The sequence below is a fragment of the Dasypus novemcinctus genome, chromosome 3, assembly GCF_030445035.2.
Source record: "Dasypus novemcinctus isolate mDasNov1 chromosome 3, mDasNov1.1.hap2, whole genome shotgun sequence".
NCBI lineage: Eukaryota > Metazoa > Chordata > Mammalia > Cingulata > Dasypodidae > Dasypus > Dasypus novemcinctus.
Window position 1 is genome coordinate 105,484,550 of NC_080675.1, and position 23,617 is coordinate 105,508,166.

General features: G+C 33.1%; 1 protein-coding gene across 1 annotated transcript in view; it reads right to left on the reverse strand.

The window, feature by feature from the left end:
* Window positions 1–23,617, reverse strand: part of AQR (aquarius intron-binding spliceosomal factor) — a 163,023-nt gene that overhangs the window by 16,093 nt on the left and 123,313 nt on the right. Inside the window, exons 23-31 of the mRNA XM_058293866.2 lie at window positions 21,428–21,538; window positions 19,008–19,117; window positions 14,934–15,069; window positions 12,943–13,152; window positions 10,861–10,998; window positions 8,432–8,503; window positions 7,221–7,408; window positions 5,821–5,992; window positions 3,066–3,236 (exon numbers count right to left, since the gene is read on the reverse strand). Coding sequence (XP_058149849.1) covers window positions 3,066–3,236; window positions 5,821–5,992; window positions 7,221–7,408; window positions 8,432–8,503; window positions 10,861–10,998; window positions 12,943–13,152; window positions 14,934–15,069; window positions 19,008–19,117; window positions 21,428–21,538 — 1,308 coding nt within the window. The remainder of the gene's footprint in view (window positions 1–3,065; window positions 3,237–5,820; window positions 5,993–7,220; window positions 7,409–8,431; window positions 8,504–10,860; window positions 10,999–12,942; window positions 13,153–14,933; window positions 15,070–19,007; window positions 19,118–21,427; window positions 21,539–23,617) is intronic.

Genomic DNA, 23,617 nt, shown 5'->3' on the forward strand with positions numbered 1-23,617 from the left:
GGAACCATGAAGTGTATACTCTCTTTTGTCTTGTTTCTTTCACTCAGCATGTTTTTGAGATTCATCCCTGTGTTGTGTACATTAGAAGTTTGTACTTTATTGTTCAGTAGTACTCCATTAAATTATTTACCTATTCACTTGTTCATGGAGATGTTTCTGGTTTAAGGCTATTTCAAATAAAGCTGCAATGAACACTCATGCACAAATATTTTTGTGGACACATATTTCCTTTCTATTAGATAAATACCTAGGGACGAAATGGCCAAGCTGTAAAATAACTGTATATTTATCTTTATAAGAAACTGACACCTGTCCTCCAAAGTTGCTGTGCCACTTTATACTTTCACCAGGAATGTTACAGTTCCAGAGTTTCAGTTGCGCCACATCCTTGCCAACATTTGGTATACTGTCAATCTTTTTAATGTTAGCCATTCTAATGGTGTGCAGTAGCATCTCACTGTAGTTATAATTTGAATTTATCTGACAATGAATGATGGTAAGCATCATTTCATATGCTTACTGGCCATTTATATATCTTCATGCAAGACATGTCTAATTCAGTCACCAATGCTGTATTGGGATGACTTATTTAATAATGAGTTTTATAGGAATTTATATAGTCTGCATATAAGTCCTTTGCAGCTATGTGTGGATGTTATACCTGGAAATTCTGTTGCCATCCTAATCATTAGGAATCTGAGAATGGCAGAACAGAGGGTTAAAATGAACCTTTTTTTTTTTAAACAAATCAATTTTATTGATATATATTAATAAAGCATACAATTTATCCGAAGTGCACAACCAATGGTATCTGGCATAATCACAGAGTTGTGCATTCATCACTTCAAACATTATAGTAGCATTTTCATTATTTCAATAATAATAATAATAATAATAATAATAATAAAAAGAAAATTTCTCATTTCCCTATCTATTTCCCCTGCTGTACACAGCTGCTATTTCTGGGTATTTTTGAACAATTATTTATTAGTTATTCTAGCAGTTTTACTGAGACATATTTACATACCATTTGATCTATCTATGTGTAAAATCAATGGCTTTTTTTTAAGCTGTTAAAAAGTCCTTAATTGTAAAATAAATAGAAAAACAGATCGAAAGAAATTACAAATTTTAAATGAGAGTGTAAGACTTATGAACCTGGGTTCTTTTTTTTTTTTTTTAAGATTATTTTTAAAAATTTCTCTCCCCTTCCCACCTCTCCCATTCCCCCCTCCCCCAGTTGTCTGCTCTCTGTGTCCATTCACTGTGTGTTCTTCTGTGACCACTTCTATCCTTATCAGCGGCACCGGGAATCTGTGTTTCTTTTTTGTTGCATCATCTTGTTGTGTCAGCTCTCCGTGTGCGCAGAGCCATTCTTGGGCAGGCTGCACTTCCTTTCATGCTGGGCAGCTCTCCTTACGGGGCGCACTCTTTGCGCGTGGGGCTCCCCTACGCGGGGGACACCCCTGAGTGGCACGGCACTCCTTGAGCACATCAGCGCTGTGCATGGGCCAGCTCCACAGGGGTCAAGGAGGCCCGGGGTTTGAACTGTGGACCTCCCATGCGGTAGGTGGACGCCCTATCCATTGGACCAAGTCTGCTTCCCTGAACCTGGGTTCTTGATGTCATCTTTTAGCTACACTATAACTGAAGTCTAGAGCTAACTTCAATCTTATTATAAGACATAGTAATGTTCCTTGATAGTTAAATGAGTTAAGTTTTGCTGTTATTTATAAATGAAAAGACTCTGAAATTGAGTCCCTTCTATTTCTAACCTTTGTATGTTTCTAAATTCTTAGTTTTTCATTTTCATTCTTTATATCTCTTATGGTTATATTATACAGTGTCTCTTTTATTACTTCCAATTTTGTCTTCATTTCTGATTTTGTTTTATTTATTTCCATAATACATGTTATCTCTTCCTGAATTCTTGCATTTCTGCTTTGCAGGCTTCCTTCACAGAAACAGTTTCTTTATTTCACCTGTTTCAGTTCAACATATTTTCTGGAGCGTGTATCTTGTCTGTATGTTTTGATGTTCTTTTCTCATTTTCCCCTACATAAACGGATTATATGTTGGTTCCCTTTTTACTGTTCATCATTGAATAAATGGTATTTTCATGGATTAGTGGCTTGCAAGAGGTTAAACTGGGATGAGCAGGGTTGTTTTGCAAAAGACCCTCTTTCCATCAAACAGTCCTTTTTGCTACTGCACTGGTAGTCTACTTTTTGTAAAGACAAGCTTATAAATAGGCTTCTTTGAAACAATGTGGGATCAGGAACTACATTCATTTTTGGATAATAGGGATATGATTTTTACACTTCACAGCATTCTTCTCACCATTGGAAAGTATACTTTTACTGGCACTTTCAAGGCGGATCACCCTCACTTCTTTTCCTCCACTGTTTTCTGCCTGGTCTTAGTCACCTGATCTATGTCATCTCACTGAAAATTGAGTTTGTGTCCTTCTCCTCACATTTTTCTTTGTTACTTTTGGATGATTTTAAAGAAAAGGTAAAAGAACTAATTAATATAGCCAGGTTCACAGCCAAAGTTCTATTTTTGTCATTAATAATACTGTATTTGTTTTGTTATTCTTTCTTATTTATTTAACCTTTTATTAAAACCAAGTTCTTCCTTTTTATTTGCTATTACTCCATATCACATGAAAATAAAAAAGCATAAAAATGTAGTATACATTACACCTTTGCAAAAAAAGAACCAAAATATTCTACAGTTTATGTTTATACAATAACAGTACATAAATTATAATGTAGTTATTCATAATTTCATCAACAAGAACTTCTAAAACATTTACTTCAGATTATTATTAACAAACTCTTCACTGTGGTAGTTGAGATAGAAGTTCACAGCAAACCAGTCAAAACTATCAGATAGGATTGCCAGAAAGTTATTGAAGGCCCCCATTATTTCATGTCCCTGTATATCTTAAAAAGGAGATAGCAAAGACACAAAGTACAACAATATAAAGAACTCATAATAAATATGAACCTTCTATCTTCTAATATGATGAGTAAGAGAACATACTGTATGCATGAAGTTACCTTATTTGGTCTTCCAATCAATGGATTGCTGCCACAACGTCTATTGATGATGTCACGAATGAGATGTTTTTGCCCATTATATGTCGTTAGAATACTGATCTTATCAGCAGGGTAGCCAAGTAGACACATGTACATAAAAAGTGCTACTACATATTCTGCCTCTCCGAGATTCTGTAATACAAACATAATCAGACTGTGCATTTATTTCCTTTTGCTTTCAATTTTATAGAAATAATGGTTAATCTAGCACAATTTATTCATTGAGCATAACGAGAAATGTATGTTTTATTAATATATATCAATAAAACTGATGTTTAAAAAAAACTTAGAAACAAAGTTCAAAAGTACTAGATGAGAGACGAAACTAAAATGAGAACATAAACAGGACAGAAAAATAAAAAAGATAATGTAGCAGTTTGATATTGTTTATGAATTCCAAAAAAAGGTATTATGTTTGTAAACTGGTCTGTTCCTCTGGGTGTGATACCCTTTGACAGAATTAAATCCAAAGGTTTTATGTTTATTTGATTAAATCAAGACTAGGGCTTTGATTCTACCATGTGAGTATGGCATGACTCAGGCTTGAGTCCTCATTCCCTTGGTGGGCTGACAGAAACAGACATTCCCTCAAGAAGACACAGAGAAGATACACAGAGGAAGGGAGAAAGAGCTCCACAGACATGACAGAGGAGAGAACTTTGATCCTGTGGCCCCAGGACGAAAGATAAGCCACTTGCCCTATAGTTTGTAGTGCTGAAAAAGCCCAGAAAGAAATAAGCCCTATGCCGGCCTGTAGCTGAGAGAGGAAGGCTGAATCCTCACAGAGATTGGCCGCCATCATGCTTCAACATGTGACAACAGACTTTGGAGAGGAATCTGGATTTCATGTAAAGGCAACAGAAATATTATAGGCAGACCTTAAAAATAATTTATATCCTGGATTTGATGACAAACATTATTACCCAGATTTATCTGTTTTTTTTATTCATTACATTACATATTGATGAGTTTTCACTGTTTCAAGAAATATACTTTCAAATGATGATGTTACTAAAGATATTTCTGAAGAGTTTTCTCCCCAAAATAAGAGCACTCTGTATTAAATTGGTAGGTAACATTTGAAGAATTAGTTTCGGAGAAGTAGAAGATGAACAGATAGATAAAGGAATAAATGTAGAGGACTTGACTTATTTGGAATGAGTTTGAAATGTTGGATAAAATGTAATTCATATTGTTTTACTGTTAATACTTCATGTATGACTTTGGACAGAGTACCAAGCTGGGCAACATTAATTTTTAATGTGATAAAGAAATAGGTTCTGTTTGTTGAGGACTCATTGTATCTATCAGTCTTGCCAAAAATACTCTTGTCTTGAAAACTAAATTTGAGCCTTTGTTATTATTATGGTCATTTCCATGATTCCCAATTTGTTCTTTTTCCTGAATTAGAGTCATTGCTTATATAAATGTAGTTTGCTACCAAGATATAAAATGGAAAGATTTACACAGTCTTCCAAAGAACCAGAAAATTTAAATGAAAGCAAGAACTCAGACTAATGTTGCAGATTAATACAATGGATGGATTAGGTAATGAAACTGACTCAGAAGAAAGATTCCAAAAATGACTATGAGATGAAAACATCAGAACACTCGTAGACTACTTAACAGCATTCCAAAATGCTTACCAAGAAAGACATTACTTATTGAGTTAGGTTCTACTATTTCTAAAGTTGTCATTTAAAGGTCACATCTGCTCTCAGGCTTTAAAAATACAAGTAAAGAGTAATTTGATTTAATATAATCAAATATTTAATGGGAAAATAAGATCCTCATGAGCTGTATATACATATACACATTTAAGCCAGTGATATACAATACTTAACATGTGTAATGCAAGAGCTCTAATTTAAATAGTAACATACATTGGATATTTTGCTCTATGACAAGAAAAATGGAAGAAATTTAAAAGCACTACAAATACTACCATCCAAAGACCATTAATCTTTTGTTGTACATCCTGCTAGATTTTTTTGTATAGATATCTATGTTTTACTCTTCCTTTTAAAAAATAAAATGGAATACTATAGATACTGCTTTACAACCTGCTTTTTTTATTCATTTACTATAATATCAATATTTGTTCTGTCAGTTAACAAAGGTATACTATTATCCTTGTTAGTGGTATTAAGTATATCAAAAATTGAATAAGGCAATAATGTAATTAATCTCCACCGAAAGGCATCTAAGTTGTTTCTCATTTCCAAATTAATTTATAGTAAAAGAAAATGATGTGATGAACACTTTAGCATAGAAATCTTTGCAAACTTGCCCAATTAATTATTTAGAATAAATTCCTAGAAGTGTGAATATTTGATACATACTAACAATTTACCCACCATTAATAGCATAAGTGTAAAATGTCTTCTTTTGTGAATAATATATTCTTGTCTTTATCACATTTTTCTGTTGGTATGTTGATTTTTTAAGTGATTTATAGGAGTGTGAAATACATTTAAAATTCAAGTCATTGTTTTTAAATACTGACAATTGTGCTTTCAAATAAATATTTTTTTTCTATTTCTTTTCTTTAGTATGTATGTCTTCAACTGACCCAAAATTTGAATTTTTTTGTGCTGTATATGAGGTAGGGATCTAATTTTTCTTTTTTCAATAATTAGTCAAATGACAACCAATTTAGGTAGTAATTCAGCCAGACAAATACAAAATAAACTTAAAAGTTGCATATTTTTCTTACCTGATAAAAGTAAGGGTTAGGTTCAGACTCTCCTACTCCCTGAAAATCTTCAACGTTAATGAGTTGGAAGTCATACAGCAATCCAGCATTTGCTGTACTAAACTCCGGCAAGAGTTGCACATGTGGTAAGTTACCCAGATTCTTGTATCGCCAATTGTAGAGATTGCACAAGCTTCCAAAGATAAATCCCCCCCAAGGGAAAAATTAGCAATGCAAACATTCCTTTTAATATACATAAGGGGGTTTCTAAGGAACTGGGCTTTCTTTTAATGTTCACATCAGCCATATCTACTTACTTTTTTAGCAACAATGCTTTTTCAACCTCCCTAACTTCAAGTAACCAAGGGTCAGAACATTAACATTACCAAAATGTTATCTTTACTCCAAAACTTAAAAAATTGGGTAAGACTCTATACATTTATAGCAATTACAACATGGGGTCTGTGCATTTGTGAAGTGAGTTAAGACTTGGTATGTTCTCTTGTTCAGCTTTGCCTTAGATTTCAAAATTATAATAACTATATATCACCCGAGGACATTAAAAAAAGGGAAGAGATAGAGAAGACCTTAATCAATCACCTAAATTAATCTCGATGAATAAAATATGAAAGAAAATAATTTTTGTCACTCATATTTCATTCAGAAGGCAATAAAGGTGCTTTCAGTTTGTAGATGGCAAGTTACTGGATAGGAGGGAATGCTAAGAGCCCATCTAGAAGATGCTGAGAAATATTGGATCACGGGAACTGCAGCAGTTTGATATAGTTATGAATTCCAAAAATAGATACTGGATTATATTTGTAAACTGGTCTGTACCTGGGCATGATTAAATTACGATTAGGGCTTTGATTGGACCATGTCAGGAGGGTGTTGAGTCCCCACCCACTGGTGGGTAGGGACTCACAGATAAAAACATGGCAAAGGACAGAGTTGGAGCTTTGATGCTAGAATTTTGATGTTGGAGATTTTGATGCTGGAGTCTTGAACTGGAGGCCAGGAAGTAAGCACACAGAGGAGCTTGGTTGTGAGGAAAGAGAAGCAAGCCCTGGGAGGAGAGGAACCCTGAGCCCAGAGAGAAGCAAGACCTGGGAAGAGAGGAATCCTGAGCCCAGAGAGAAGCAAGCACCAGGAAGAGAAGCCCAAACCCAAGAAGCCCAAACCCAGGAAGCCCAAACCCTGGCAGACGTTGGCAGCCATCTTGCTCCAACACATGGCAAAGATTTTGGGGAGGGAAGTAACTTAACGCTTTATAGCCTAGTAATTGTAAGCTTCTACCCAAAATTAACATCCTTTATAAAAACCAACCGATTTCTGGTATTTTGCATCAGCATCCCTTTGGCTAACTAATATAGGAACTAATTTCCTTAAATAGGTGTGATTTTTCCCTTTGTTTCTTTTACCTTGCTCTCGCTCTCCCTTGGGCATCGAGGTCCACAGTAGGAACTCCAACTCGAACAAAGCGAGTAAAGAGAGACTGCTCCATGTTTGAATACTTCTGAAAAGCCATATTCTTAATGACTGGAGGTAATTGGTGATGATCACCAATCATGATCCATCGTTTCAGTCGGCTAAAACCATCCTGAGGATTCTAGAGATGAAAGTAAAGAAATGGCAAAATAGTTGAAATAATATATCTGTTAGTCTCCCAGGTATTGCACAAGAGTCTAACTCTTCATAGACTGTTCCATTAGCCTACAAATTCTCGATATACACCAACTCCACAAAAAGGAATCTGGTGAATCTAAAGACTGACTTGTGAACCAAGTATAGGTGACACTGCTCTTGATTGATTCTAGGTGTGTGCGTGGGGGAGTGGGGGATGGAGGGATTGAGATGGCAAGCATAGAATTACTGTACTTTTTAACAGGTAGAGTAATCCAAAGAGGTGTGTGAAGTGTAGGTCAACATTGTGCAAAGGGTACATAAGGAAAGAAAGAGGACCAAGAAGGGAAATGAAAACACATCAAAGAAAACATCTATCAGAATAATATCTAGGGCCAGTTTTGACCTTTCAAATTGGCAAAAACGGTATCTTCTTTTAGTTTCCTACTACTTAAATTTCCTACTCTATGCATCTTGATCCTTGACGCACATATTGATAAAATGCATTCCAAATTCCAAATAACTTGGCATATAAAACAACTTTTAGAACCCAATTATCTGTAAATTACAGTAGCCTCTGTTCTTAAATTTGGAATTCCAGATTTTGTTTTCAATGCTTAAATAGTAAAGGCTACTGTAAGGAACATTCTTAAATGTCACCATTTAGGCAAAAAACTTAGGCCTCAAATAAAAATAATGTACTCAGTGAACATAAATGAAAAAAAAAATTATCTACCCTCCAAATTGCAAATGAAATTTTCTTGATTACAATGATTAAGTGTGTTCAAAATTACTTTATACAGATAAATTATGAATTTTTAAAAAGTACCCTCAGAAACAATACAAACTAGAAAACAACTAGTGAATAGATTAAATAGATTAAAGGAAGTTTCAGGCTTAAAATGAAATACCAAATTTATTGAAAATAGATAATTGTGGCATTCAGCATCCCAAAACTATGTAGTATCTGATGCTGCCCCCAAGATTCTTAAATTCTATTTTCTTTTACCTGTAAAAGAAGAGGTATAAAAGTTTCTATCTCCAGAATCTGAGCAGCCTCCTCCATTAAAATGTTGTCATACTGAGAAAGGGAGAAATGAGAAAGCTTGTCAAAAAGATAGCTCTAAAAATCCAACCAAAAAACACAAATAATTTCAGATAAAAATAACAACATACAAATTACTCAAATAGAAAACTTAATGGTTTTATTTATGATCATGATTATGCCCCTACTTCTCCAATTCAAGTCTTTAAATCTAAGGAAAACTTTTTAACTATACAACTCAACATTGAGGTGCTCTCATGTATCATTTCTTATATTGCCATCTCAACTCATCTCAAGGCAGTTCTTTAAGTTCTACATGATCAATAATCAACTTATAGTTACATATGAGGCCAGTCTCTACTGGTATTCTTATCATAGGTGGTTTGGGGTAATTTTTTCCCCCTAATGAATCCTACCCAGCACTCAAACAATCCCTTCTGACTCACCCCTGGGCATTCAATTCCTCACCAAAACATGTCAATTTTACCTTTGAAAACAGCTCTTGAATCTATTCACTTTTATCCAGTTCTACCACCACCATTACCCAGTCCAAGCCATTCCTCTGAGGCCTGCAAACAATTGCCTTATTAGCCCCTCCCCTTCCTGTCTTTCCTCCTCTAAATCACTGTCACAACAGATACATCAGATCATGTCACCTTCTGTTTTCAAGCCTTTCATTGGCTTACCATAGTCTTCCGGAAAAGTTCCTTAACATGGCTTACAAAGCCCTGGATACATCTGGTCCCTGCCTTTCATTCACACCTCAGTTAGCACCTTTCTCCTTGCTCATTAAGTATCACCACACTGACCTATTGCAGTTTTTCAGAAATGGCAAACCTTTCCTGCCTCAGGTCCTAATATACCTGTTTTCTCTACATTTTGTTTACTTGGCTCCTTCTTGTACTAAAGTATCAGTTTAAAAACCTACTTTATTAGATGTTCTCTGACCTCCCCAGTGTAAAACCAATCTCACAGTACTCTGTTTCTTTGTCTCAGAGCACATCACAATTTGGAATTCTATTTGTCCATTTATTGTTTAACGTCTAATGTCTGTATCCTCCCAGTAATACATTTGTACATTTGTAAAATAATTGAAAATAAGCCTTTCTTATTCTACATTAAGTAGATTTACAAGATTTTCAAACTCAAACAGATGCATGTATAAGTTTGATAAAAATAAAACTTCAAAATGCCTATAAATGTATACATATGGACATAAAGTGTGATGTTTAAGTACAGAAAATGACTAATGAAAGTTTGATAAGCTATGAGTAATACTTTGAAAGCCTGCATGAAAGCAAAACATGCTAATTATGATTACATCATTTTCTTTTGTTATTAAATTTATATGAGATTTAATATCAAATTGAAAGTATATTTTCTGTGTCTGGCACAAGAAGAAAATATTTAGTGAAAAATTCTCACAAATAATTTGCAAAAGGTAAGCTCACACCACTAGGGTAAGTTCACACTATCTTTTAATAAATTATTATATTTGTCTACCTTGCACCCAAGGAACCTTTCATCCCAAATAACAATTCTAATTCTATTACTTTGAATTTATTTAGCACCTATTTTCCAGTGAGCTCATAACATTTAAAAATTATCACTTACTTTCATCAACAACAAATAAGTTGCTAACCTTGAATTCAAGCCAGTATACAAACCCTATTTTCAAATAACAACAGAGAAATCAGTTGCAGGGAAGTTAAATGATTTGAATTAAAATCAGAGTTTAAGTTAGTATCATGAACAAAATCATAGGGAGCCTGCAAATCCCAATTTACTGCTCATTTAATTCCACTTTAACTGAGCCACAGGCTAATAAGATATCTTGTCTAACAGCTCTCCTCCTGTTTTTATTATGTGATAAGCCATTTTAATTTCTCATTTTATAATCCAACTAAGAATACTCCCTATCCTCAAATGGAAGGCTCTCATTTACTGAATGAACAAATAACCAGCAATTAGGTATGTGACTATGTGAATAATGCAAGCATACAGATATATTAAAATCCAAAGTCAAATAGTATTTTTACAGCTTTTAGTTCTGTTTGAATAATTTAAACAAGTAAATGATACTTAGTGAAAATAAATTAATCTATCTTAACAAGTACTAGAATTTAGATAATCACATGGTTATAATGTTACTTAATAAACACATTACTGATAACTAGATTTAGATAAATTAGATTTGGAATTCACTAATTATATAAACATAATGTCATCATCTACTTTAAAAAAAGACATTTTTAAGTAATTATAAAAGTGAACTTCAATAAGAGGTGTACCAATTCTCAAGGAAAATAGTCCAGATAATTTAAAAAAAGAAAAAAAAGGTAACAAAAAATTAACAGGTAATAGATGAATTAAGGAACTAAAACAGCCTTTACCTTGAAACCTAATTTGACCAAGTCATGTCGTTTTAAGGCAGCATGAGTACACGTCATAGCAATGATTTTGGCTTCCTTCACTAAAAGGTATTTAGATCTGTCCAGTCCACTTCGAAGCAGTTCAGAGGCTCTGAATTCCTATTGGAGTGAGGAGGAGGAAGAGACCATTTTAAGAAAATAAACATAGTTCAGTCATACTTTCATATAATCCAATCAGATAATTCCTGAGAGATTAATATAAATTTACCATCCACTAATCCTTACTATATCACTATATCTAAGCCTAATGAATCATATTTCTGTTCATTATTAGTTAGGTACTGAGTTCAAACAATAGATGATTTCAAGCTAAAATTTGGACTTTTTTGTATAAGGTAAAATAGTATTTATAATATAAACAAAATACTGAATAAAATATCAATCACCACTGTACCTGTATACCCAGGGTCTCTCCAGGTAAAGAGAAACTACTTCAAGCATCTATAACAAAGGGAATTTAATGTGGAGAATTGGTTATACAAGTGATGGAAGAGCTGAAAAGCCAACCAGGGAATGGTAAATTAACCCAGGTATTAGCAACACCAAGAAGCTGCTACCATACCTAGAGTAGGAAAGTAGAAGAGATAGTGTTATCAGAGCCTAGGGGCTGTAGTCACAGAACATGCAGGAATCACAGTGGGTCAGTCCAGGAGAAATTGGAGCCATGGAGGACATGAAACTCAAGGAAGAGAGGGTACGTGGAATACCCTGGCTTCTCTCTTCAACTCCTGCCACCTCTGTCATTGGCTAAACCCAGCCAGGAGTCAGATGACATGGTGGGGGGAGAGGGGCAGGGAGAGATTTCCCATAGAGAGGAGCAAGAGATGGGTAATAGATAGATGTAAGGGGCAAACCAGCCTAAGCAGAGTACCCAATATCAAGTTTTACCAAATCTGAACATTGTTTCATTCACTTCAGACCATTTAACATTTTTGTCTTGATTTTTAAATAATTAAAACATTGCAAAAACAGGAGGTAAGGTACCCTATATATTTCCCTCTCTACTCCCACCCGTCAATAATTATAATAATATAATTATTATTAGATTAATAAAATGAGTATACTTTTTATTCTTTTATTGTGGTTATATAGTCATAAACATAATATAATGTCTTATAAGTTTAAAAATTTTATTTCTCATCCTACTATGTAACTATCATTCTTCTGTACCTATCATCTTTCTACCTACCCACCACCCATACATCAGATATTTACTGAACATCTATTATGTACCAGGTAATGTTCTAGGAAGTAGGGACACATCGTTTTTAAAAGATACAAATATGGAGACAAAGTCTCTGCTCTGGAGTAATCCTAAACTGAGGAATCTGAACCTGAATATGGTCCTTCTACAGTACTGCTATTATATGCCAATAGTGTTTGCCATAGGGCATACAAAAACTAGAAGGTATCTCAGCAGGTCCCTGGGTTCCAGGAATATTCTTTTCTGTCCCTTTTGTGTAGCAGTGACTCTTAGTTCACCTTAACAGTCAGGATTTATCATCCTGGCTAACAGGACAACTTACTTTTTGCTACTGGTCAAGGGGCATGAGAAACTCAGAATGGCCACGTGGCAGTCTTAGAACCATTGTTGAATTCCTTGATTGAAAAGCATTTCTTTTTTTAGAGTCTAAGACTTTTATCCCAGGAAGCCAAAATAATGGAAATCCAATTTATAACTTAATTTTTACTTTATTTCTTGAACTAATGATATATATGTTTTTAAATAATCTCACTTAAAAATAACAATAGCTTCTGTTAGATTTGAACATTGTAAAAAATAATAATAAATTTAAAAACTTTAAAGCAGGGGTTCTTAACCTTTTTTATTCCACGGACCCCTTTGCCAGTCAGGTGAAAACAGGGACCCATTACTAAGTTCACACTATACCATGTATTAGTTAATAAATATATTACAACTGCACCAACACATCCCAACAAGAACAATGTAGTTTTTTTAAAAAATTTCAATTCAAGCTCACTGACCTCCTGTTAAGAATCCCTGCTTTAAAGGAAAAGTTAAAAGAACCTAAAAACTCTTACCTCAAGCTGAGTAAAGATTTTCTTAATATGCCTGAAACATCCTTCAGCAATTTCCATGTCTTCTTCGTAAGATCTGCCTTTAAAAATGGGTTGAGGGGCATTTGCAAAGTATTCATGAAAAGGGAAGAAACTGGTGACTTCTGCAACATCTGGCAGTGTCGTCCCTTTGTTTTTCACTTTGCTAATATACTCTTCCCAACGAGACATCACCTATAGGAAAAAGTACTTGAGGTTAATTTTCCCAGCTAACTATTCCACTTGAAATGATGAAATTAAAATGACAACAACAAAATCTGGTAAAAATAAAACCTGCTAGAACAAGGAAAAGAAACGACCCAAGACGACTCTTTCTCAATCAAGTAACTGAGAGATTACCCTTCTTGTATTAAAAAAAAGTAACACTTATCATCACAGGAGAAAAAGGCATTCTAATAAAAAAAAATGAAGAAATTGTAAAGAACCTCAGGGTCATCTCAAGAGCTTTATCTCAGACATTTCAGATTCTCATATACATAATATACATATATCAAGACAGTTTATTATCAACCTCTTTTTAAAAAAAGAAAAAACAAGCAAGCAAGCAAGCAATCTGGGCAAAGAAACCCTCATTTTTAGTATCTCAGTTTCTCTCTATATATGGTAACTCCAGCTCTAGTAGCTTTCTAATCAATTTGGTTCATTCCTACCCTTCTCCCAGGCTTCAATAATTTTTCCAAGTCTCTTTAGAACATTTACTAAGAACTAGTTAAACTGAGTCTATTTGAATGGTCAGTTCACGACTTGAGATACAGTCCAATTACATCTTTGTATAATGTTAGCTATACCTCTACTACCAGCTAGTTCTTAACTTGATGTTAATTTTTGTAATTCTCCCAGGTCTTTTTCTATTATAATTTTAGTATTTCTCAAAGTTTGGTACTTAGGCAGAATTTCTGAGGAACTAAATAAAAATGTATACTTCTGGATCCTACTCATGAACTACTGAATGAGAATCTCTGGACAAGGCTTGGGAATTTTTCTAGTAAACAACTTTGCCAATGTGATTCTTGGATGCACGAAATGTTGAAAATTATTGCTCTACACTGTAAAGCTTTGGTTCATTTTCCCCACTTAAGCCTCCACAATTTAAGGATATTTCTTCAACTGAGAGCCTAGTGATTTTTATTTTGTTGCAAATATGCATTTAAGTATGATACTTAATACATTATTCACAGTTCCTAAACAGTCTGAATCTAATGCAGAATACTTTGAATGATGATGTGTGTGTCTTCCCTGTTTCACAAGAAACCATGAAATCAGCTCATTTTGAATGGTAGTAGACTGGTGTGTGTAGCTACTTATAATAAGCATAAAACCTGTTTTTCATATACATTTTAAAATTTCAATGTTTTGATTTATATCTAAAATACACTAATGGCATTAATAAAAAAAGAATAAAGTTATGTAAAAATTTTCATTCTTTATGCCTTAAATCCATTTAAAATTATTAGTAGACCAACCGACTACTAGAGCCTATTTTATTCACTTTAGTTTTCTATTTTTTTATTGGTTTTCATATCCCAAAAATTTACCCTAGCAAAAGTCCCACAGTGCAACTAGTTCTAAGGCATAATGTATTTCTGGAAATTTGAAAGAATGTTTTCCTCTTTACTAGATTAATATACATAGTGAAAATAAGTTATAGAATTGTACTTTGTTACCACTAGGCAACTCGAATAGAAACTTTGTCAAGAGCAAAAAAGAAAAGAAAAAATTTTAAAAGTAGCAACATTAGCCTTTCACAGAATGAGTCATCAAGAAAAGTTATTTAGCAAAGAAAATTAAAAATAATAGAAAATACAAACATTTAATATTCATAATTATAATTTTGACAAAAGCATATATTTTAATTCACCAAACAAAAAACACTTTCAAGAAGGATCTCAAGAATTCATCCCAGCTTCAACTGGGGACGATACATAATCTAAAAAATAAAATATTTACTCTCTTACCTGATATAAGAAGAAATAGCCTGCAGTTTCACAAGTATATGAGGCATCTCCTGGGACACCTAGACTCTTTTGCAATCGTTTGACTTCTTCTAAAAGTTCTATTCTTCGAGCCAGGACATAATTAACTCTGCCATACCTAAGAATTTCAATTAAGCAAAAAGGCAAAATTGTGTAATGAAAAGACTTTCAAGGAAACTATTAGAAAAACATTCAAAGAAACCCTAATAGAAACTATAAATGGTCAAACAGAAAACAACAGTACAAGACTATGTTAGTTTCCTAGCTGCTAAAACAAATAACCATGTAATGGGTTGGCTCAGTAACAGAATTAACTGGCTCACAGCTTCAAAGGCTAGAAGACGTGTTTCTTCCCAGAATTGGCTTCTTCTGGCTGGCCAAAAATCTTTGAGGTTTCTTGTCTTTTCCATCATATTGGTGATGTGATGGTGGCATCTTCTTTTACTTCTGAGTTTCACTGACTTACATCTTCTGGCTGGTCCCTTCCCCCAATTCCATTTTCCCTTGCTTTTTCAGGACTTCAGCCATATTGGATTAAGGCCCACCCTCATTCAGTTTGGGCACACCTTAACTAATAGCACCTTCAGAGGTCCTGATCACAAATGAGTTCACACCTATAGGACCAGGAGTTGGGACCTCAACATGCCTTATGTGGGAGGACATGATTAAATCTCCAAAAGATATTTAATCACAAGTAGTAGTTCTTGGGTTATTTTAAATCTCCAAAAGATATTGAATCACAAGTAGTAGTTCTTGGGTTATTTTATATCAAGGCTACTTAAAATCTAGCTTATGGACTAGTATTGATCTGCAAATTTGTTTATGGTCTCCAAGAAACAAAAATGAACTATATCAATAAACAAACCAATTTTTTCAGCTACCTTTTTCCTTTTTCCATAACAAAAACTTTCATGAAGCAGTACAGTGCATTCTGATGCAAGCTCCTTATCACCTTACAGACCAAGAGAAAATAGTATATGGGTTGGCTAAAACTATCATACAAGCATATTAGCTCTAAGGGCTTTGAAAAGTAATTTTAAAATATATTTGATTATTTTTTGTCATCTATGTATCCCAGCATGGAGCCTGGCACCTGATACTACCAGATACATAACTATGTGAATAAATACAAAATTTAAAGCTGGGGAAGACCTTTCCCAGACATATGTAGTTAAGAAAGAAAGCAATGGAACCGGAATTTGATCTCAAAGCCTGTATATACTGTTTTCACAACAACAAAGTGCCCACTAGAACTCTTTTAACTCTAAAAAAAGACAAATAATTTAATCACTGCTATTCATATATTTAAAGATTTGACAAAGAAATTCCTATCTGGTCCATAGTTCAAAGGTTCACTGTTGAAACAGCAAGAAATGATCAAAGGCAGAGAAGAAATATAAAGCATCATCTGTGTCTTTATGTTTACAACTTAGAAATATATAAATATTATAGCAAGTAACCTTTTCTGTTTGCTTATGTCTATTTCTATAATGAATACTTTGATAATGAGAAAAAATTAGGAATTTTATAGTGTGTAATGAAATGCCAAAATTCTTCTAACACAATATTAAATTTAAAAAGCAATATACAAAATGAATTAGAGAAAATATTTTAGAATTAGATGGTTGCAGAATCTTGTCAATATGGTAAAAAAAAAATACCCCACTGAATTATACATTTTAAAATGATGTTTATGGTATATGAATTATAATCTTAACAAAAATACTTTTTAAAAAGCAATATATAATGAATCACTATATACTATTTACTCATTCTGTAACTATATAATGGTTGTACTAAAAAAAAGCTATTATTATTTTTTAAAGCAACAAGCAAAATTATTTTTAAAAATATCACTACAGTTAATTTTTGATAAAAGATTAATAAAAATTTGTTTTTTTTGGTAATGGAGTTATGGATGACACTCTCCCTACTTTGCTGTTTTTAAATTTTTTTCTTTAGGTAAAGTGGTATTACTTTTTGTATGAAACAATACTCACTATTTTAAATATTATAACAAAAGATAGAGTAAATGAGTATACCCAGCTGAACAAGCTCAAGCATATATACTAATACAACCTAACTAAGACTTAATTTGTATATAAGAAGGCAAAAATTATTTTTCCCCTAGAAACTTAGTAGTATCTGAAATCATTAAAAAAAAATCTCTATCTGCTCTATTATAGTATTCCTTAAAAACTATAAATTCTACTACTACAAAAAAAATTAAGAATCTAGAGGCCCTAATAACTTATAGTTTGTTATTCTTTGCCCTCTGCAACTTTTGACAAGATAGCAACTGTTTGGTGAGCTCTGTAATTCAAGAACTCAAAATAGATCATAATTTAATGTGATCTCAGCTCTTTTGATGTTTATGATCAACTTAGTCAACGTTCATGTGCAATAGCCAAAGAATGTATTAAATATATGCAGCCATTAATTATGTCAATTGTCTGTAGTTGTGCTGTAAAATGGATTTATATATAAATCAAATGAGCTACTATATAGACACAATACAATCCAAATATTTAACCATACAGTCCAACTATAAAAAGAGAGACCTTGAAAGCTGTAAGAGGCAACAAATCATGTACATGTATAAGATTATAGCAGAGTTCTTCATCAGAAGCAACGGATGCCAAAAGGCAGTGAATGACGTCTAAAGGGATAAAAGAAAAATAACGCAAAAACCTGGCAACCACAAATTCTGTATCTGACAAACGCGAAGCTTTTTTTTTTTTAAATAATAAAGGAGAAACTAACACATTCCCAGAAAAAGAAAAGCTTAGGAAGTTTGTTACTAATAGACCTGCCCTAGAAGAAATGCTAAAGGGAGTTGTGGTAGGAATGAAAGGACATCAACTAAACAGTAACTCTAAGCCATATAAAGAAATAAATACTGGTAAAATGCAAAAGTCAATATCGTACTTTTGATTTGTAACTCCTCTTTTTCCTGACTGATTTGAAAGGCATAAAACAATAATTATATAGCTATGCTAATGAGCATACATGAGGTAAAGATGTAATACGAGACAATAATAATCCAAAGGGAAAGGAACAGAGATATAGAAGAGCAGAGTGCTTGTATACCGTTGGAACTAAGTTGGGATTTTTCTGAAGGTAACTGTTAGGAAAATAACTAAAGAAATACAGAGAAGTAAAGAAAGGGAATTAAAATGATACATACACTAAAAAAAAATTAAATACAAGAATACAAGACAATGTGGCAATGGAGGAACTAAGGAATAAAAAAACATAGGACATACAGAAAACAAAAGAATTAAGTCCTTCCTTATTAGTAATTACTTTAAATGTTACTGGATTAAACTTTAATTAAAAGGCAGAGATAGGCAGAATGTATTTTTTTTAAAAACATGATCCATTTATACACTGTCTTTGTAGTGTCATTGTTTGATTTTGCTATCATGGTAATGCTTAACACTTCCTAATTCATTCCATGATTTAAGCAGTATTCTGATAATAAAACCAGGCAAAGATACTACAAGAAAAAGAAAACTACAGGCCAATATACCTTTTTAAATTGAGATATAAAAATCCTCAATAAAATACTAGCCATGTAAGATTTATCCCAGGAATGCAAGGGTAGTTCAAATAAGAAAATTAATCAATGTAATACACACTACATTAATAGAATGAAGGGGAAAAAACAAACAAACCATGATCATCTCAATTAATGCAGAAAGAATCATCTAAAGTTATACAGTTTTGAGGGATGTGAATTGGCAACATTAATAAAAGACATCAATAAATAGAAAGCAAATGACAACTGGCAATGTTTAAAAAATGAAAAAAGTAACTCTTTTCAATGAATTAACTGCATATTCAAGGAAACAATGACACAAACACATAGAGCTAAGGGATATCATGACCACTTTTAAATCAACCCACAGTCTAGGTTAAGCTACGCTAGAGACTTTCAGATTTAAGCTGGATTTTCATTGCTCTCTTCTTTTAGTGTTTCTTTAATTAAAAAAAAAGAAGAAAAGGTTAAAATTATTTTATATACTGTTTTAAAACTCACCCCCATTTGCTTACCTGCTGAAATCTTTCTCTGTCTCCAGCTCTTCTTCTCCATGACCAAGACGCAAGAGGTGACGCTCATCAATATCCAAAGCCATGATTTTCTCAAACAACTGGTTCAGGGCCTGAAGAACAAACCAAACGGGATAATGAGTTTTGAGCAATCAGCACGCTCCTTCAAAAATAACAAAAATGAACAAATAGAAGGATAGAAAAGAATGAGCATTGCTTGGTCAGATAAGAATCAAAACCAAACCACAGAGGGAAACAGGTCTTAGATCATTTACAATTTAAGCAAAATAGTACTTTTTATTGATTTCTGAAATTGCTGCCTATGCATTCTTGACCAAATGAGTAACTTTAAACCATAAAAACCACCTACCCATAAAAACCTCTGTTTCTAATTTGTGGAAAGTGAAAGGTTTTTTAATCTCAGCTACGATTTCTCCCATGTAGCTATAATACCTAATATAATAATCTGCTCCAAGTTTTGTTTCACTCAACAGCACTCCCATGGGTTGCAGTCGGGGAAGGAATCTTTGGCAGTGAGTTCGAATCTTTGGCTATAAGGTTTCAATACAACAAAGGGCAGGCTACTCATTTATGGCTAAACTATTTTGATGACAGCCGTTAAACAGTCATCCTTATCTCTTTATAAAATATTCACATTTAGGGTCCCTTCAAAACCTAACCATTATCTGAACCGCTGCAGTTACAGGGCTGTGCAGGAAGGCAGACAGTTTCATAGCACGGAAATAAACATAAAGGTATCATTTAAAAGTTAGTGCCCACTCAAACATCTCTCGTTTGCCATTCAATGTTCAATCCTGTTCATCAAGTCAACATCCGGTCTAATAAATATTTTAAAAATGTAATTATAGATGTCCTTTACTATAAAAATTCTGACAATGAGAACTCAGAAATTGAGTAGATTAACAAAGTTTTAGAAAATCCCCTACTATTGTAACACTTGATTACTGTCATTTAAAACTCAGGACCACGAAGATTCAGATTGCATAGTGATTTTGGAGAACTGCATGAATCACATGAAAATGAAGATTTGGCAAACTAAATAACTGAAGGAAAACATCAACAATTTGATGGACATCAAGGAGGACCCCAGTAAATAATGAAGTCTTTGTTCTGCAAAATAACCTTTTCTGATTGTGTTATGTAAGTCAATCAGTAAAGGATACTGTAGGATAACCATATCAGGTTATGACAAAACTGAGAAATATTATGTCAAAACAACAGTCAATGCATGGTTTATTCTTTTTTCATTCTAAGAGTTTGCAAATAGGTGCATTATAGACTAAATTTTATTAAATAGAAAACAACTTCTCACTATTATATTTCCTTTATTAAGATGAAGTTCCCAGCAAACCCCCTATAATTTTAGAATACTGTATGAAGTGCCACAATTGCTAATGTCAAAAATATTATAAAAACATGACAACTGAATGAACTACATAATATTACTTAAAAACCCTGCAGATTAAAAGTTAATGAACAGAAAAACCAACATTTAGCATTCTAAAAACCAAGCATTTGCTTGTTGAAACCCTTCTAAAGAATTGGTTAGTGGAAGTTACCATTATTAATACTTAGTCTCAGAAAATAAGTACCTTCTGAGGTTTAGAATCCCCATTCAAGTTTTATAATGTGTTTCACATTGTTCTGAGGGTTGTCTCTCACATTTTATAGCAGGGATAATAAATATAACTTATTTCTTCTCATTTCTACAAGTAGTGACAGCTTCAGTGACTACCGTAGCACACATAAGATATAAAGATTATTTTCATCTATTATATATACAAAAAAGGAGTTTGTTTTTATTGCTTTAGCTGTTTATATATGCCTTACATAATGGACCTGCAACCTAAAATAATCCTTCAATGTAATATAGATATTCAATCTGTATAATTCATTAAGGCATTAAATTCAATCTAGTATCGCTATAACTTGGAGCTAGTCTTTCAGGATTAGTCATTCTACTAAATGAAGAAAAATGCTACTACTAAGGGTTAAAGGGTTAATGCTTCCAATCTCAAAGTAAAAGCTCTAGCTAAGCATGGAAGAAGGAAAAAGAATGGAAATTTAATTTAATCCAAATATTTAACCATATAGCCAATATTCTTTTAAGATTTTCCACATTTTCTCCCCTCCATTAGAAATAAAGAGAGTTTTTTCTATATATCCTTCAATATATCCAGGGATATATAGAAAAATACGTCAATAGCAAATTCTATACTAGTCATCCTTTCTTGGTATTCTATGGTACCTATGATCAGGTTATCATACAAGGAGAAATCTCCTCCATTGTACTTTCGGGTATCACTCCCCTCTGTCCTTCCCTCCTTCAATATCTTCCCCCTGCTCCAGCCCCACCCCCAAAACACACAAAGATGCAGTCATTTACCTGATTAGTCATTTACCTGATTAGAATGAGTAACAATTAGAGTCCTCTGTTCTGGGAAATTATGGTAAATGTTGGATATGATTTGGACTGCCACATCAGTTTTTCCTGTACCAGGTGGGCCCACAACCTAAAAAGGAGATGAATACATAGCCAAATACTAAATTACCACATTGTTAAACTATGAAAATTTTAGAAATGAAAGATAAAACAACCAAAATTTTAAAAGTCATTGGATGGGCTCAATAATAGAATGGAGAGGAGAGGGGAAGAGTTAATGAACTGGAAGAAGAGGGAAAATAGTACAGTGTATAAAAAAATGTTTAATAAAATAATTCCTGAAAACTTCCCAAATGTGGCAAAAGATATAAACCTAGAGATTCAAGAAGCTCAGTGACCCAAAATAGAATAACCCCAAAGATATGCAAGCCCATCTGTTATAACCAAACCACTGAAAACTAAAAACAAAAAATCTTGAGAGCAACTAGAGAAAAATGAAACACATATATCAAAAGGATGTTTCAAGGACTGTGGATTTTTCATCAGAAACCAAGAAGCAAAGAGGTTTTAATAACATTTTAAAAGGATTGAGAGGAAAGGACTGTTGACACAGAATTCTACATCAAGTGAAGATATCTTTTAGGAATTAAAGATAATGAAAGACATTCTCACATAAAGGAAAACTAAGACAATTCATTGCTAAAAGACTTTATCTAAAAGAACTAGTAAAAGGGGAGTGGATGGAGCTCAGTGGTTGAGTACCTGCTTCCCATGTATGAGGTACTGGGTTCAATACTAGTACCTCCTAAAAGAGAAAAAGAGAAAAAAAAAGTAGTAAAAGTAATTCTTCAGACAGAAAGGAAATGTTACCAGAGAAAACAGAATTATCAGGAATGAAAAAAAAAGAAATGGTAGCAAGATAAATATAATAGACTATTTTCTTCTCCTGAGTTTCTTAAAATGTTTGATCATTGAAAGTAAAAATTCTAACACTGCCTGATCATATTTTCAACATATATAGATGTAATACACAAGATAACATAAAAAGAGAAGGTAAAGTTTGGTATTGTAATTCCCAGAGCAACCATAAATAAAAAACTATACAAGAGACATAGATTTAAAAAATCACAATAAATAAATTAGAAAGGTATACTAAAAACAGTCAAATAACCCAAAAGAAGGCTGGGGAAACAGAAGAAAACCAAACAGAAGAAACAAACATAAAACAAATAATAAAATGGTAGGCCTAAATCAAAACATACTAATAGGTACAATAAATGTAAACACACCAACTGAGAGGCAGACTGTCAGAATGGATAAAATCATATGACCTGTCTATAAGAAACTGACTTCAAATATATAGATAGATATGTTAGAAGTAAAAGGATGGCAAAAGATATACCATGTGAACTTTAATCATAAGAATGCTGGTGTGGCTATATTAGGTCTCAGAGCAAATAAAATTACCAGTGATGAAGAGAGACATTACATAATGATAATTCACCAAGAAGATAGCACAATCCTGAATGTGTATGTACCTATCACAAAGCTTCAAATACATGAAACAAAAACTGACAACTGAAAAAAACAAAATTCACAACTATAATTGGAGATATCAACATTCCTCTCTCAGAAATCAACAGAAACAGAAGACAGAAAATCAGCAATGAAAGAAGCAATGAACAATATCACCAACCCAATGGATCTAACTGACATTTATAGAGCACTCTACTAAAAATGGTAGAATACATATTCTTTTCTAGAACACAGGGGCATTTACCAAGAGAGATCATATCCTGGGTCATAAAACAAACCTGAACAAATTTTTTATAAACCAACAAAAAACATAAATCATACAAGTATGTTCTCTGACCATAATGATTTAAACTAGAAACTGATAATGGGAGGTAAACAGGAAAATCTCCAAACACTTGGAAATTAAATACATACTTCTAAACCAAGAGTTAGCAAACTTTTTTTGTGAAGGGCCAGATAGTATGAGAGCCATACAATCTGTTTATAAGTACTTAACTATGCCGTCAGAGCACAAAAGCAGCCATAGAAGAAACATAAACAATTGGGCATGCTGTGTTCCAATAAAGTTTTACTTATGAATATTGAAATAAGCAGAAATATTTACATATGCCTAAGATGCCATAATTATTTAAAAACACTTGAATATGATTGGATTTTTGTGTTTCAAATAGAA